The sequence below is a fragment of the Malurus melanocephalus genome, unplaced genomic scaffold, assembly GCF_030028575.1.
Source record: "Malurus melanocephalus ecotype Western Australia unplaced genomic scaffold, MMel_1.1 scaffold_472, whole genome shotgun sequence".
NCBI classification, from domain to species: Eukaryota; Metazoa; Chordata; class Aves; order Passeriformes; family Maluridae; genus Malurus; species Malurus melanocephalus.
The window spans coordinates 248355-265065 of record NW_026623704.1 but is presented as its reverse complement, the minus strand read 5'-3'; the positions used below and the strand labels follow the sequence as shown (position 1 = coordinate 265065).

The window sequence follows — 16711 nt, the reverse complement described above, 5'->3', positions numbered from 1 at the left end:
ATGGATTGASCATGCAGACCATGTATGTCAGTGGTTATGTCAGAGTTCGGTTTTCGAGGGGGTGAGGTTGGGTGGTAGGCTTGGGGTTTTTATGTACGCTGCTGAAAGCTACAGTAATACCTAAATGCAAAGAAATCTAAAGAGAATCATCATCTGCCAAAGTTAGGGAGCAACAGCAAAGACTGGTTTCTCTGCTACTTGCCATAAACTGCAAATCCCTGCCAAGTGCAGCAACAGAGAGGAGAGCAGTGGGGAAGGAAGGGCACAGCAGGAACAAAGACTCTGTCCTTGCTCAGCCAAACCCTCCAATAACTCTTGGTCATGGCACCYATTGTGGATAGCTGCCCTCCTACATAAGGGCCTCTTGCTTGAGTGGTTTCTGAAAGCCAAGCAGCTCTGCAAATGGGTGAAACAAGTGACTGTGGGACTTTCCAAAAGCTATGCATATGGATGTCACTGGACATTCAGCCTGGAGAAAACTGTAGGACCACAGATGCAGGTAAGATCAAATATTATTTTCCTCCTCTGTTCTTTTGCTTCAGACCCAAATCCTTTTTGCTACATCTAAATGTGGAATGATTACAGCACTGTGTTTAACACAGAGGAAAATGCTGCAGGATTTTGAAGGAGAAATTGAGACTRCTTTAAATTGACTATTGCAGTATTAACCGCCCCAACCAGCTGCAAATGATACCACTGACCTATTACATAAATGGCAGCTGAAGTCAATTCAGTTTCAGTTCTTCAAATTTGCTTTCTGCTTCTTAAGCCTTTCCCTCCCATTGCACTTTATGGTTTCTGTACTAAAAAAAATAGAAGCTGTGACCAAGTATTCCAGGCAATGGTGGATCTGTGCAGAAGTGACAAACAGGAAACAGTGCATCCAGAAAAACCCAGCTTTATCTGTCCAGATTAAGGGGGAAGGAGAAGACTGGACTGATCACAGAATGATGTTGAGCAGGATCATGAAAAATGCCATCCAGCTTTTTCTGATTTTTCAGCTTCTGAGGTYTGATTCAAGCCTCTGCACCCTACCTGAGGTGCCAGGGGGAGAGTGAAGAAGGGATGGAGTCTGTGAAAGGAATGGTGGTGAAGAGTTTTATGTGTCAGCTGAGACCCAWAAAGGAATCCTGGTCATTCTCAGCTGTTTTCATTGCTCCCTGAAGGCATGGATGTACGTGGACTTCAGGGCAGGCAATATGCATGTGTGCATGAGAACTGCTGGACTAAGACATCCTGCTAAGACAGGATGAAGGAAAAAAAAATGCTCCAGGTGGAAATCATATGGTTTGTTTGCAGATTTGCTCTGTGTATTTATTCTCCCTAGGTGTGAATATTCACAGTTCTCTCTTGGCAATAAAAGCACACTTCAATTCTCCCATGGGGTTACCAAATGTATTTTTAGATTATTAATTTATTGCAATATTCCCAGCTCGAAGAAAYCAAGAGTCCTGCTGAGAAGCATCCTCTGTTCATAGCTGATGGAGTGGTTCATCCTCCATACCAAAAGAACCCCACATGCTCAGCTGCTCCCCTCCCATGCTCACAGAAATGTAACCTGATGTTTTCCACAGGTACTGAAGGTCTCTGTGCCTTCAGGCAATGGGTCAATATGGGGCTGCTTTTGTGTATTTTTTGCCTTGACCCCATTTTTCCAACAGGTTTTCCTATCCCTTTCTCCCTTCCCCTCACTTGTGCAGGAATTGTCTCCACACAGACTCTTTCAGGCCCTATTTTTCCTTACCTTGGTGGTTTGTGTGTGACATACAATGGCCATTGTGTGCCATACTYGTGGGGTACCCACCCCATTGGGAAAACCAGGAACCAGGCTGACGATGGTATTCAGTATCCTCTGACTCAGGTGATTTATTCCCTTTCCTGCTCATTGCCCTGGCATCTGAGTTTTTCACATTCCTTACAGCAAGGACTCATGCCAAGCAAATGTTTTTCGGGATCAATGACCTAAAACAAGCTCATAAATGAAGCCTCCTACTCCCAAGCTTGGCAGCCCTGCCCTCCTTGGCAATGGGGAAAGCCCCTGCAATGTGTGGTATGCTGGGAACCCCCTGCAAGAGCTCTTCCTGTAATCTCAGGCATCTCTCTTTAGGATATTCTGCTTTGAGGGGAGTTGAATGTGACTGCTGAGGGTTTATCCTCAACAGGAAAAGGTGAGSGTGTTTCTGACTTGCTCAGGAGGTGAAATTACATCACAGGCAAGGTCACCTGGAGTTCTTGCACGATTACTAGTTGAGATAAACCCTGCAAGAGAGCTAAGTGATGAGCAGTGAGCTGCTCTGGCTACCCAGGGCTGTTGCTAACTGTGAGTCAATGCAGGACTTCTCTATTTCCCAGWGCAATGTTCACCTTCAGCAGAGTGCCATGGCTGGCACAGAGGCTGGAAATAGTAGGCCAAGTCATTTAAAAAAWCCTTGTAAATAACCAGCCTAGTCCTTTCACACTGTCTGACTCTTGGTGTTTAAGTAAATTATCTCACAGTGCAAAAAAAAAAGTAAAGCAGATTGTGAGCACCTTATTTTTTCTGATTTATTCTTCCTGATTCCTATGAAGGAAGAGGGAAAGAAAATGTTACCTGATATTCTTCAGAGTGAATAACTCAATCTTATGGCTGGGTGTTGGGKTTTTTTTTCCTTTTTGGGTTTTACTTATCTGGCAACTTCCTCTGTTTAATAATCGTCATGTGTGTWATTCTCCTTTYTCCAGCTCTGGTTGTTCCCATGTTTGTGTGCCTTGTGGTTCTTTCTTAAGCAGCTACAAAGATTTTTTTGAAGTGATTTCCTCTCACTGAATTCAAATATTTCCTGGTCTTTTCAGATAAGGGATTTAAATGATAGAGATATGTACTCTCTGCACCAGATGTGCTTTGGAAAACAGGTCCCATTTTAAGTTGGATCTGAACCCAAATTGCAAAGATAATTCCTAAGAGTTGTCTAGGTTTGCACGATGTAGCTCATCTCACACTGCAGTTTGTTAATAAGACATCAGAAAATACCTCACCTGTTTAATTATGGAATGAGGCAAACATTTGAGYTTTAACACTCACACTGTGTCTAACTCCTCAGGGCATCAGGACTTGGGCAGGTCTGAGCTTTGCAAATCCCATTCATTTCTAATCCTTAACTCTGAAATTGTTCATCCTTTACCTTTGTGGTGARGCATGTCCTTAGAAAAGTTTATCCTGCTCAGATGGAAAATGAACTCAGAAATCTCCCTGCCTTTCTTTATCTCAGCTGCTAGGATTCTGTTCTTTTTGTTGTTGATGGTGTCTCGTGCCAGTCTCCCTTCCCTGCACCTCCCTTTCACCATGGGAATGTTGGGGGCAATCTGACATTCTCCCCTTACCTTATGGCCAAGTCATTGCGAGATTCTGTGGCACAAAGAATAGGAAAATGCTGGWTTTTGCACAGCACTAATAATTGGCTCTGGCTAACAACAATTCCAGAGTTCAACAAACATGGTTTTCTCTCTCAATTTGTGTGCCAGTTGCCATGGCAAGCAGGAAGCACAACCCAGGCATTTTCCTAAAGGGAAACTGAAGTCATGAAGGAGGTAGGAAAGGGAGTCAAGCCCTGAGTTCAGCTGCTGAGTAGGAAAAAAAAAATATTTCATTTAACCTGATGATTCATCTGCCTTTTAGGGAGAACAGTGAGCAAGCTGCACTGCAGATATGTCCATTGAGGCTACAAGAACAAGAACACCCCTTTTTTTTTTCCTTTTCTTTGTTCCCAGGGTGGAATAAGGGACTCATAAGAACAACATGTGCTTCCATGCTACAGCTCAGAGATTGGCTCAATGAGAGCCAAGGAACTAAATTCATAATTTAAGTCCTTGCTTGTCTTTACTAATCAACAGAAATGCATACATGATGCACCAGAGGCTTTCCTAGTAAATTCTGTTCCAGTTTGGCTTCTGCTGTACAAGCACTGAGATCACAAAGTTTTTCCATCTCTGCTCTGAGTTGCTCTGCATTATCACAGGCAAACCAGAATTCTGCAGATGTGTTAAATGGGAGGACATGGTTGYACATCACTGAAATTCCAGCCTGGTAGAACTAGAAATGGTAAGAAAAAAAATTATTTTACCCTTGAAAATTTKAAAGCATTTCAGATAACAGTAATTCTACAGAAGTTTCCAAGCTCTTACTTCATTTTCAGAGCTGCAAAGCTACTGCAGTTCTCATAACTGCCAATCAGAAAAGTGTGTGGTCAGGYCCTAACCTTCAATCCCCACCATCAAAGCCCACACAAACACAGATCAGTGCCCTGGCCACTCACAAAACAAAACAGGGGCTCAAACTCCATGTCAGAGGATGACARAGGCATTTGCACTGCATTCATAAACCAAATCCAGAAAAAATAAAATGTTCCAAAACATCACTAGGGCACAGATCTGTTTTTATAAAAACTCCAGTTTAATCTCATGGCTGAGACCTGGCAAAACATCTTTCTTTTGTGACTGTTGTTTTTCTTTCCTTTTTTTTTTTTTTTTTNAAAAAAAAAAGCTTAACAAAACTGCAATTCATCAGAGCTAGCAGGAAAAATAATCACAAACCAGGGCCAGTGGGATGGAGAAGTCCTCTTCAAAGTGTCCAACTTCCAGCCCTTCTCTTGACCTGGCAGCAAATAATATTTCAAAGGGGACCAGTGCYTGCAAGCACAAGATCCAAGGTCTGGACTGCTGCATGGAGCCCTCAGAAAGCTGTTGCCTTCTGCCATCCTTCCTTTCTGAGGCTGTCAAAGTCCTATTCCATCTCCAGTTGAACTCAGTGGGAAGTTTTCCATTCCTTTCTTGGAGCAGAATTAGTTATCACCAAGCCTTTGCATCAATCAGAGGCAAGCAAAGGTTAAACAAAACAGAGATCAGCTGYGGCTTCTCCCCCACCCCTAGARATTTTTATTCTTTTTTTTTTTTCTAGAGATGGAGAGAAGCAAAAGGGACAACTGCAAAACCTGGGCATGCCTGAAAGGTAGTATGTGCTTCAGTAGATTGCATTTTCAAGGACTGGGGAGAAGCTTGTGATGGAAAGCTAAATCAGCCCTTGAACTCTGGTCTCCCCAGATCTTGTCCCTCCTTTCCCTGGACAAGATCCTTCTCAGCAAGGCAGATTCARGCCTTCTGCCCACCACTGATTACCAGAACTAATTAGCTACTCTGTGGGCAAAAAGCCATTTGATCTCACACTCTCAGTGCTGCAAACGTAGCAGCAGAAAACAGTTCCATGCATCAGCCCAAGTTTCACAGATGTGTACAATACTATTTAGGTAATTCCTTCATTTTAATTACATTTCCTTTTTCATACATTTATATAGAATGATCTTTTACATATATATATATATATATATATATATATAAATTTAAAAGATATTCACCATTGCAGGCATTTCAGAATCCATAAAGAAAGAAAAAAAAATATTTTGATTGCACCATTTGGACTCTGGATGAGGGAAAACGTTGCAGGCTTCATGGATGCTCTCTAATACAGATTTAAGTTCCTCTGAAGCTCTAAAGGTGAAAAAACTGGTACTACAGTCTTTCTACAGCGATAGCATGAGTTGGACAGCCAGAGGACTGGGGTTTATAAGGTGAAATATAATCCTCATTTCTGTTTTCTCTCCTGCCAGCAAGGCAGCTCCCACACAAGCTAACATTATCCACATCCCTCCTTTCCATCAGGGATTCTCACCTTTGCCAGCTCAGCCATTTCACTCTGAGCTACGTTTAAGAGAAGCTGCACCAACCTTGGACCACATGGGAAGAATAAGTGAAATTTACTCACTTGTCTTCCACCACAAAGTCCACAAGCAACATGTGCTGGTGATATTTTGTCATGTCTGATACTGGGGCCATCTGCAAACTGGGGAATAGCCTTTACTTTTCACAGTCTCAGGAGAACTGAAATGTACTGCAGGGTCCCTGAAGTGATCCTTGTGGAGCTGCAGATGATGAGCCAGCCTATTTAGGAAGGTCCTTTCAATAATACCAAGAAAAACCAGCTTGGCTTTCCTGGGCCAGACTCATCTCCCATAAACCGGATTTATCCCTCTTCATAATGCTTCACAGATAAAAAAAGGAAAAACAGAAACAAAACCCCCAAACAAATAAACAAACAAAACCAATAAAAAAACCAAACCCAAAACCAAGGAGAAAAGGCCACAACAAAGAAGAAAATCCTTTCTTAAGGAGATCAGGTCTGACCCTGAAACCARCATCAGGGATAGCTCAGGAAGGTCCTGCCACCAAGTCAGCACCATTCAATGGGAGATGGCATTTGTCTTCTGGTCCTGTCCAAATCCCATGCTCTGGTCCTTCAAACTGACTGCAGTTACCAGTACCAGATCCTTCATCAAACTTTACAGACTCTGCAGAAGGCTGAGTCTGGAGCTGGGAATGATGAACCTGTGCAACAGGGCACCTTGCAACTAAAAACGTGCTTTCATCTCTGCAGGATCCGGGGCTTTGTTTTAAGTGCTCTTGATACATCAGCTGAAGGCTGAAGATGAAATTGTAGATTAAAAAAATGGGATTAAGCTACAAAATAGAGATATCGTTGCAGTATCTCAGATTAATTAAAATCTAGGACCCAGATCTGAGTTCAAATTCTGAAACAACCTTAAAAAGTATAGTCTGGATACAGATTTTAGTTGAGGCTGATCTTTAATATTAAGTAAAGTCTTCTAATAATTTTCTCTCGCGGGACTTTCACCACTTATGCCAAAAGCACTCTTACTTACTGGAATGCTGTTAAGAGTCAARACAGTGTATTATATACAAATTGCCACACCTCATTTCTTGTTCATGGATCAGCTTCTATGAGAATAAGGAGGGGGGAAAAATGGTTTTAACACGCCAAAGTTTCATGAAATTTTCTTTTTCTTTTGATACATTACTTTGTAAGCTTCTCTAGCTCCCTTACAGGTGCCCTGGCAGTCAAAACTTCTAGGAACTGTGAGAATATAAGTCCTTGTCCATGGTAAACTATTTTGCTGATGCCAAAAAAAAAACCTGGGCATCATTTCCATAACTTTTACTTCCCCTAAAGCCTTACCACAATACCTCTTATCACACCTTCCTTTGTCGTTAAACCAGCCATGGTGATTAAAAGCTTTCTCATGAGKCAATGCCATGTAAATGCAGTGTGGAACTGCAATAACTGTGAGGAGCATGAAGGACTGGAAAATCCCTGTTTTTAATAAGAGGCTGCATAGGCATATTATGGTCTGAGAGTAGAATAATACAATCATCATGAAGCTGCATATTCTGGGCCTGCTGTCCACAGCTTGACCAGGTAAAGCATAGGCTGCTGTATGAGAGAGAAGATGGACCCAAATAAGAACTCCAGGCTCTCATCTGGTTTAATAACCTCCCTCAAGAAAACTGACAGTGTGTACTTAGTTCTCTGCTCTGTTCCCATGTGGTGCTATACACAAATAAAAGGTGCAGCGGGGAGGATCAAAGACTGCAACTGGTGAAAAGCCCTCTTGTTTCTTCACATTCCCTTTGGACATGGAAGGAGAAAATCCTGCTGAAGATATATTCCTTGYATTTGTGGGCCCAGAACTTCTCAAAAATACTCCAGAACGTCTYTCCCTTGGCAATCAAAGAGTTCAGAGACAGCACTGTATGGGGGGGGTTCAGGGACCCCCAGCCACAATGGCACTAGTAAAGTGACACAGTCAGTACAGACTACGAGCTCATGGGTTGAGTTTACTAACCACTGGAAATTTCCAGTACTTCAGAAAACAAAGCCCAAAACACACATCTTTTGGAAAGTTCTGGCTGACATTCACTGTGGCTATCACACTTCCGAACAGTTTAGTGCCTAAACTACAGCCCATGATAATCATCCGAGGGCCTGGGACTCAGACATCTCCAGGAATGATGGCCCCTGCAAGTCCATTAGAGGGACAATCTCAGTGCTGGCAGCAACACCTGTGTTCCTGTCACCTCCACAGCCACCAGTGACACATAAACTGCAGAGACAGCACAAGCTGTGCCTGACTTTGCTATCACCCACAGTCATAGATCAGGCAATAGACAAACCTGTGCTGAATGCAGAGTTGGAGGCTTTATAAAGGAAGCTTTAATTCTATTCCCATGGCAGCTGTTGCATATCTGAACATGTATCTGCCTCTAACATTAACATTCCCTTCAGGAGAGAGTTTAATTCACTTCAAATCCCCCTCTCAGGACTTGTTCATGATCTGTTCTGCAGTCCCGCAAATCATCCTCTTTACTGTACTCACAATCAATCCGAAAGCACCGAGGTGCAGGGAGGTGGCAACCAGCCACACTCCCAAAGAAACACTGTAAAATCATAGGGAAGGGAGTTCAAATGGAGAAGAAGCACCTGGGGACACGCCACACAGTGGCAATGAAAGGCCAAGGGTCAAACAGTCAGGGTGCAAGAGGTCAAAAGCCCAAGGACAGGGAGATAAGAAGATCCTCTGGCTTCTGCCTGCTGTTGGCGGTGAGGAGCCCAGCTGGAGACAGCTGCAGAGGTGTCATYTGGCTTTAGGCAGTGATGAAAATAGTTGATACTGGCCTTTGTAATGACCTTGCTTTGGCTTTCATTGCTGTCAGCCTGAGGGGTCTCCACCACTGGGCAGCCAGCTGCACACTCCTGCCTCAGCCACACGGATCTTGTGTGCCCGAGGAAGCTGTGRCTGAGCACACAAAACTCACGAGCAAGGCTTGGAAGGCTGAAAGAACAACTACACATTTCCTGCCCAGCTGCTTCCATTCCAGCCCTTGCTCATGCTGGAAAGAGCACATCTATGATGCAAGGAGAGAGCTGGAGGCAGCATCTTCAGGTTGCGTGTTTATCACTGGAACATCCTTGTGTCTCRCACCCTGCGTGATTTGCTCATGCCAGCTTCACCTTCCTCTTCCTCTTCAGCTATCCCCAGCCTCCTGCACTGTTTATTTACACTGATTAAATCAGAAAGTCCTTCACTGGTGTCTGGGTAACAATGGTAGGAGTTCCCAAACATCTGGACTTACCTCCTCAGCAGATGTTGTGCCCCTSCACCCTGGGCTGGAGTGTTTTAACAGTGTTTCCTCTCAGCCCCATTTTCTAATTATACGGAGATTTACTTTTCCTTTTTTTTTTTTTCCAGAGGGAGGATGAGACTTTCACAGGGCTTGTTGGAAAAYAGGTGTGAGAAATGCAGGTTCCCTGGGACTGGCTTACCATAAAAAATACAGACCATGAGGGATTAGGCAGGGGAGACAAGGGGAAGGAAAAGCATAGAGACTATGACCTTCCACAGCAAAAAGCTTTGCAGGGAACCATAAAGGATTCAGGTCCATCTTGCACAGATTAGTTATAACAACAGCAAAACGTCAACAGAGCTGGTCTCAGACACTCCCATTACAACCATCCCAGAAAAGGAACAGGAGAAGCAGCTGCTACTCAATCTGCCTGACACTCCGTCCATCCAGAATCACAGAGCGCCTCTGGGGCTGGTAGAAGCAGCTGGTGGAGGTCTCCAGTCTCTGGCCGTTCTTGGGGATGGTCATTTTGTTCCTCAGCGTCACCCCCTCGGGCGTTGTCCGCGCCGTGTCGGACAGATCGCCGCAAATGGGGCTCAGAGAGGTGGTGAGAGTGGGGCTCCTGATGGGGGACAACAACACCCTGGAGTCWGCTGAGGAGGCGGGGTGGTCCATGATGGGGAAAGGGGGACTGAAGAGAATCAGACTCTGGGGCCTGCCGGGCCTGGATCTGTAGGAGGGTTTGGAGAACCCTGAGGGCCTCTCTATCTTTGAAGATTGTGGGTTATCTCCAGCTGTCTCCCCGCCTGAGGTGCGTTTTCGGCGCAGGACAGGGGCATCCAGAGCAGGGTGATGGCCGGGCTGAGGCTCCAGCGGAGAGCYGAGGCTGCCATGCCAAGGACAGGCTGAGGCCTTTTGAGCCGGGTCGCTGTTTTCTTTCTCTGCTTTGGCTTTCTTCTCTGTCAGCGGGCTCTTGGGGGCTTCCAGGTGACTCCATGCCACACGTGGAGCTTGCCTGACAGCCTGCTTGGCTTCGGCTTCCTTCTTCTCAGCAGCCGGAGCGGCGTTCTGAGCCTGCAGGGGCTGAGGGATCTGGGTGTACTGAATCTTGGGCGGTATCACSGGCACGGCTCTGGCCTGGCACATTTTAATCATGAAGGAGGTCCTGACTGCTGACACGCTGACAGGGGCAGAGTTACGSCGGCCGGTGGTGGCGTGGGCCACAGCCAGATAATCCAGGTCCAGATCCATGGGGGTGTTGAAACGAGACCCCCAGGGAACACCTCTACTGGCAGCAGGGCAGTGTGTGGGCAGGGATGGGACAGAATCGCTGCTTTTWACTTCTTTCTGCCCATACAGGAGGCTGCCAGGGGCAGATGGCATGGACAGGCTCTCAAAGGTGAAGAAGTCTGGGGCTGGGAGGAGTGAATCCAAGTTGAGGGAYGAAGGCCTGGTCTTTGCTTTGCGAGGTGTTTCTTCACCTTTGTTACTCAGTTGTGACTCAGCAGCACAGCACAAGGCTTTGGTGACAGTGTCTCCTCCCAGGGCAGTGTCCTGAGAGATGGATAATTCCTCTTTTGTGTTCTTTGTCTGTGAGGAACTGCCTGGGATGTTTTGGTATGGCAAAGACAGCTCAAGCTTTGGGCTCCAAGGGTTTTCTTTGCTCACGTGCATGTTCTTCCCCTCTGCCTCTGAAAGAAGGACTCTGGAAGGTTCTGCTTTCTCACTCAGTGCTTTCTCCCTGGTAAGGGTGTACTCAGGTTTTGAAGGTTCCTCTGGAGCACTTGGGCCATTCTCATCTCGCATAGCTTTGTCCAAACTAGAGGGGGACAYGGGTTGTGTTTTGGACAGCTCACAAGTCACTGAATGCAGAATGTCACTGCATGGTTGCTGCTGGTCAGTGGCATCTATGAAAGGGAATGGGGCAGTCCACAGACTCAGCACTGTGTCTTTGCTGTCCAGGGACAGGCTGCGGCTGAACCGTGGTCTGAGAGAAAGGCCTGTCTCTGCTCTCTGGCTCTGTGGCTGCAACTCCTGTTTCATCTTCTCCTGAATGTCCTTAAAGGTGGGGGAGTGGAGAGGGCTCGTTACCCACTGGTGATCCTCCCAYGGCTCCACAAGTTCTAAGCTCTGCACGTTATCTGTCCAGRCGTCCTCATCATCCTGGTCACCGGYATCCTGCGCTCTGCTAACAGCACTGCCTTCCTTCACCTCCTGGATTCCAGCTCCACTCAGTGCCTTGGAGGAGAATGGGTCCCTTTCATCAGCAGTCATTATCTCATGCTTCTCCCTCTGAGTCTGGACTCTGCTAAGAYCATCCTTTTCCCTCTGCACCTGGCAAGTGTTATCCTTTTCTTTCCCTGATTCTGGACATGCTCCTTTGGAACAAGAAAACCCATCACTTGGAGCAATCTCACTAAATTCTGACTGACCATGAATCTTCCAGTCCATGGTAGGAGCGAGACATTCACTCCTGCTGTCCACTAGTGGGGGGTGGTTCTTTGGAGTGGCTGTGCCTGCTGGAACAGTGCCCAGTTTGGGCAGGGCTGAAGCACTGCTCTGCTGCACATCTGCATCAGACTGGCAGCTGGAAAGGCTGTCTTGTTGCTCCATGCCACTGGCACCCAGTAAAGGCACCTGAGTCAGCTGTGATGCTCCGCTCRCAGATTTCTGCTCAGGGAGTGTTGGACTTGGCCCTGGGCCTGAGGAAAGGCTCTCTGTTTGTGCTGAAGAAGAGGATTCAGAAATTKGGCTTGTCTTGGGGACAGCTGCTGGCAAGAGCAAGAGCTCCTCTTCAGGTTCAATAATTTTCAGTTCCTGCTGGATCTCCGGCCACAGTGGCTCTAGAAGGGCATTTGCCGAGTCCTCCTCAGTCTGAAAAAACAGAAGAAATGCCATAACCTGGGAGCCCTCAACTTAGCAGTAAATACCTCTCCATTTTCCCCAAACAGCCCTCCTAGGAGAGCCAGGCTCCTGGACAAGCACACTCACGGGTACAGAAACACAGACATGCAGACTGCTACCAGGTCAAGGCAGAAAATACATCTATAAACAAGTGGGTTTATGGAGGAGAAGGTCTGAGGGGCAGCCAAAAGGAAGCCTGGACAGATACACTGAAACAGTGAGCTGAATGAGTAGCTGGAATGTTCCAGCCCATTTCTCAGCAATTCCCATTCAGGCCCACTTGGCCTTGCCAGAGAATATGCATTCCCAAACAGCACACAAACKGGAATGAATAATCTATTCAAGGACCTATGCCAACAGATCTTTAAATAGCTGTCCAGAGATGAGTATTGCTGTAAGAAACTTGGTGAAAAGACTYTGCTAGAGATACAGAGGACACAAAAAATAGTAAGAATTAAAAAAAAAAAAAATTACATGTAGAGAATGGGAGTAAAAAGGACTGTTCAAGCTGTCCAGGACAAATGGGACAGCAAAAATAGAAGGGGAATTCAGAGACCATGGGTCAAAATGCTCAGACATCCGGACAGTCTCACATCTGGAGAGTCTCAGAGCAGACAGATGGTACAGACTGAAATTAGACAGTCAATGGAAAAGATGACCAAAAGGGGACAGTAGGTAATTACATAAAGGTAAGTCACCAAACAGTGATTTCATGGAAGTGAAATACATCAGTTCACAGCCAATTCTTTATGCTGCTTTGCCTAAGTTAAAGACTGAGTTTTCACAACTACAGAAACACAATGAAATTTTAAACAACCTCCCAGTCACTACCACGACGTTCTCATCCTTTCTTCCTTACCACATCTCTCAGGTGTGATCTGTCTTCCATTTTAGCCATCTCAACCTCCTGCTGGTCACAGCTGCCTTCAGAGGAGACATCCTTCATCTTGAGCAGTCCTTGCTCTGCTTTGCCTGCCGGGAGTGGCCCCTTATGGAGCTCCAAGGCTGGTGTTTGTTCCAAGGTGGGACTGTGCTCTGAGGACTGCTGGGGGCTGCTGGTGCTGCTTCTGCAGCTGTTTTGCCCACAAATCTCTTGATTTTCTGCTGCTGGCTGCGGAGTTTCCAAGGACTCGGGTTTCTTGGCTGCCACCAGCTCCTCAGGGTGAGTGCCTGGGTCAGAAACACAAACAAAGTGATTACTTGACACTGAAAACTTGCACCCTGGGACAAAGCGACACTGATAAGAGCCAATACCAATTAGCAAAGCTAAAGAGCTCCCTCCAGGCACAACTGGACATTTCTGGGAGGTCACCCACCTCCCCAGGCCCCCTACTGCAACAAGCACCACTCTGACCTGCTATCAGAGTCAACATCTGCCCTGCTACAGCTCGGTCKCTTTCCTGCCACAAGGTCAGGCTGGAGAAACCTCCACACCACCAATGTGCAGGGCACCAATCGAGCATCCATATCCCCCTCCTTATCCATTTACCTCTGGATGCTGCCACAGGCACAGCTGGCCCTGGCTGCTTCTCCTTGTGCTCTGCTGCCTGCTCTGTCCTTGTGTGGGTCCCTGGTTCTGGAGCAGAGGGGCTGGTGCTCTCCACCAGGGAAGACAGCTCCTCTAGACTGGAAAGGGAATGTTTTTCCTTGGAGGGCACACGGCAGGGCGTGCTGTTGGTGCTGATCACTGCCGATACCCTCAGTGGGACAGAGACAGCAAACGGCTCCGAGATGTTCAGGGCTTTCCTCTGGTGACGAGGAGAGGCCTCCAAGGGAAAGAGGCTGCTTGGGAAGCCTGACTTGGTGGCTGTTTCAGATGTGTAGAACATGAGCACTCCTTTGGCTGAAATCTGCTCATTTTCGGCATCCTCTGCCACCCGGAAAACCTTCAGCTGCTCAGGGGGTGACTTCACCTGCGGTGTCCAGGGAGGGCCTTTCTCCCCACTCAGCTCTGAACTTCCTTTGGCCCCCATGGCAGATCCTTCCCGCTCCCACTCATTCTCCTTGCTGAGGTCATACGAGCTGCCTGTGCCTCCTGTCCTCTTGGTGGGAACAAAGAATCCTCCWGTAGTCACTGACCGCTTGAACCTGCTTTTGTCATCCTCCCCTGGAGACGGCAACAGAGGGCAAGTCAGTGGGAAACAAAGCACCAGCAAACAAACTCCCTCTGTGAGGAGCCCTCCTCAATCCCTCCAGGGATGAGCCTTGCCCTGGTGAACACCCACATTTCCCCAGACAGATGGAGACAATAGGTACTGAAGAGCTTCTGTGCTCTAGCCCTAGGGYTTCCTTCAAAATGGGCAGGCAGCACTGGATTGAATGCCCTCCAGTGGAAATCAGATCAGACTTTTATTAGACATCCTTCTCTAGGCTATCACACACTGCCCACAATGCACACGCCAGGCTTTGTTGGCTTTTTGCAAGCYTTTTTCATCTACAAATGGGATTTTTGTGCCCAGAATAACCAAGAAAGAAATCAAAGCAGTCCAACTGCCGATAAAGATGCAGCTAAACACAGTGGCAACCCTAAGGTGGATTCATTGAGATAAACGACACAGAAAAGAGTCAAAAATGCATGCACACAGAGGTGGGGGCACACGTCAGCARCCATGGTATAAACATATGAAAATACATGGTGAGACAGACACAGAMTGCTGCATCCATTGAGGGTGGTGAAGCCCTGGAACAGATTRTCCAGAGATGTYRTGGATTCCCCATCCCTGGCAGTGTTCAAGGCCAGGTTGGATGGGCATTGAGCAACCTGGTATGGTTGGAAGGTGGAAGCAGAAGGTGTCCCTGCCTACGGCAGAGGGGTTGGAATTAGGAGATTTCTGAAGTCCCTTTCAACTCAAACCATCTGTCCTAGGTTAGCTGASTATTGTATTCCTATCATCTGCTTATGTTAGAGGAAAGTTGAACAACCCTTCTGTAACTATACATTAGTCGAGACTGCTCTGGTTTGTTCTGTGATGTTCCTCCCTTCAAGGACAATGGGAGGGAAAGGGACAAGACACACACTTTTTTTTTTTTTTGCTTCCCGGGAGGCTCTCGGGATCAGCGGGGGAAAAGAAGCTGCCTGCTCTCTGGGACTGCTCCTTTTTTTCTCCCTTTCTTTGGACTTGTTTTTCCTCGAATTTTTTTTTCTTCGTCATCTGAGAATTGGAGGATTCCCGTGGCATGACAGGCGAGAAAGATCCTTCAGTGAACCACCGGAGAGACTGTCCAACCCCTCTGGGGGCCCTGGAGGGGAAGCCACTCCCAGGAGGGAAGAGGAAGGCTTTGGGATCTAACAGCTGATTCCACAGGGTTTGTTTTTTTTTTTTTTTTTTTTGTTTTTTTTTTTTTATAATTTTAAATTAATATGTTTTTTTTTTTTTTTTTTTATTTTCCTCTTTGTGGAAAAGTTTGTCTCTGGGACCCAGGTGGGGAAGGGAGAGGGGGGGAGGTTTGCTGGAGCTTGGGAGTGTTTTGCTCCCGTTGAGTTCGTTCAAACCACAACACCATCCTGTGATTCTAGGATCCATGCTGCTGAAAATGCAAAGCTGCAATCCTCCCCCCTTACAGTACGGGCTGTGGATGTCTCACCTTCCACAGGCAGGGAACACAACGAGTCCATGCTCTTTGCGGGCCGAATCGTTGCTTTTTCTGTGGAAAAAAAAAAAGAGTTTCAGAAGCAGGTATCAGATCCTGTGGCTTTGCAGGCTTCAGTCCATAAAGATCAAAGGCTGCATACATGTAGACAAGCATGCCAAGCAGACATTTTCCATTTCCAAGCATTCCCCYCATGTATCTACACCACATGGCTTATTACCCACAACACTTGTCCACACAGCTGGGGATCTGCTAGTGCTAACAACAGCTTTGCACCTGCTGGACATGTGGAGAGCTATACTTAACCCAGCCAGTCAACACCACCTCCACTCTGAAGCAGTTAAGCATCCCCAAAGCCGTCATGTGCCACTCCCCTTCCTGACTTAGTCATTGCCCATTGGTTGTGGAGGATTTTTTAACTAAACTGACACAAATGCCTTCTCACCTCTCATTCCTGATAGCAAATGCTGGGTTATTTTTACATTGCACTCCCAGCTCTTTTGCTGATGTGAACATACCCTGCTTCCAGCAAGAACTCTGGGAAATTTCTGAGAGCAGTAAGCAACCTATTTTGCTGGTCATCCTCACTGGACGTGCTTGTYCACAAACAAGCTGTCATTTGTTACTATACACTCTACAGATGTGTTCTGTAGYTGTTGCTGCTCTGAAAAAGTAATGGAGGTGGGGAAATGTAGCTGGCAAGGAAGACAAGTTAGTCTCTGGCAGCCCAAAATGGGTCCATGGAGATCTGGAAAATGTCTGAGAGTAGAGTTTGCTGTTTACAGAGTTGCACAAAGTAGGTAAAGCAGAAAGTGAGCAGGCTTGTTGAACTTAATTTGTTTATGTAGCTGAGGCTCCTGGCTCTGACTTTCACATGAGCACAGGAGAAACTACAGCTACCTCTTACATTTAAATGGAGTCCTGGCTACTTTTTATGTTCATRAGACGTGATGTCTTGAGCACTGTTTCCGCTTTCCAGGAGGAACAGGATTCAAGCTGGGGAGCTGTGTTTGTCACATTTTATGTGACTTACAGATTTGTGTGCACAGACTCAAGCAGTGTTCAAGCAGGTGCTGAGTTCCAGCAGCAACTTCATCTGTTCCCTCACTTAAGGCTCCAAGCAGAGAGCAGAAAATGTAACACAACAGCACAAAAGTGCTGCTTCTCAAAGGCACTGCTTCAGTGCTGAAAACTCCGTGCATGGCTG

The 16711-nt window shown here is 46.5% G+C and overlaps 1 protein-coding gene across 1 annotated transcript in view; it reads right to left on the bottom strand.

Moving 5' to 3' along the window:
- Nucleotides 1–4514: 4514 nt before the first annotated feature.
- ARHGAP31 (Rho GTPase activating protein 31) overlaps nucleotides 4515–16711 on the bottom strand; it is a 59464-nt gene continuing 47267 nt past the window's right edge. Inside the window, exons 9-12 of the mRNA XM_057380832.1 lie at nucleotides 15499–15558; nucleotides 13403–14020; nucleotides 12773–13083; nucleotides 4515–11883 (exon numbers count right to left, since the gene is read on the bottom strand). Coding sequence (XP_057236815.1) covers nucleotides 9427–11883; nucleotides 12773–13083; nucleotides 13403–14020; nucleotides 15499–15558 — 3446 coding nt within the window. The 3' untranslated portion in view covers nucleotides 4515–9426. The remainder of the gene's footprint in view (nucleotides 11884–12772; nucleotides 13084–13402; nucleotides 14021–15498; nucleotides 15559–16711) is intronic.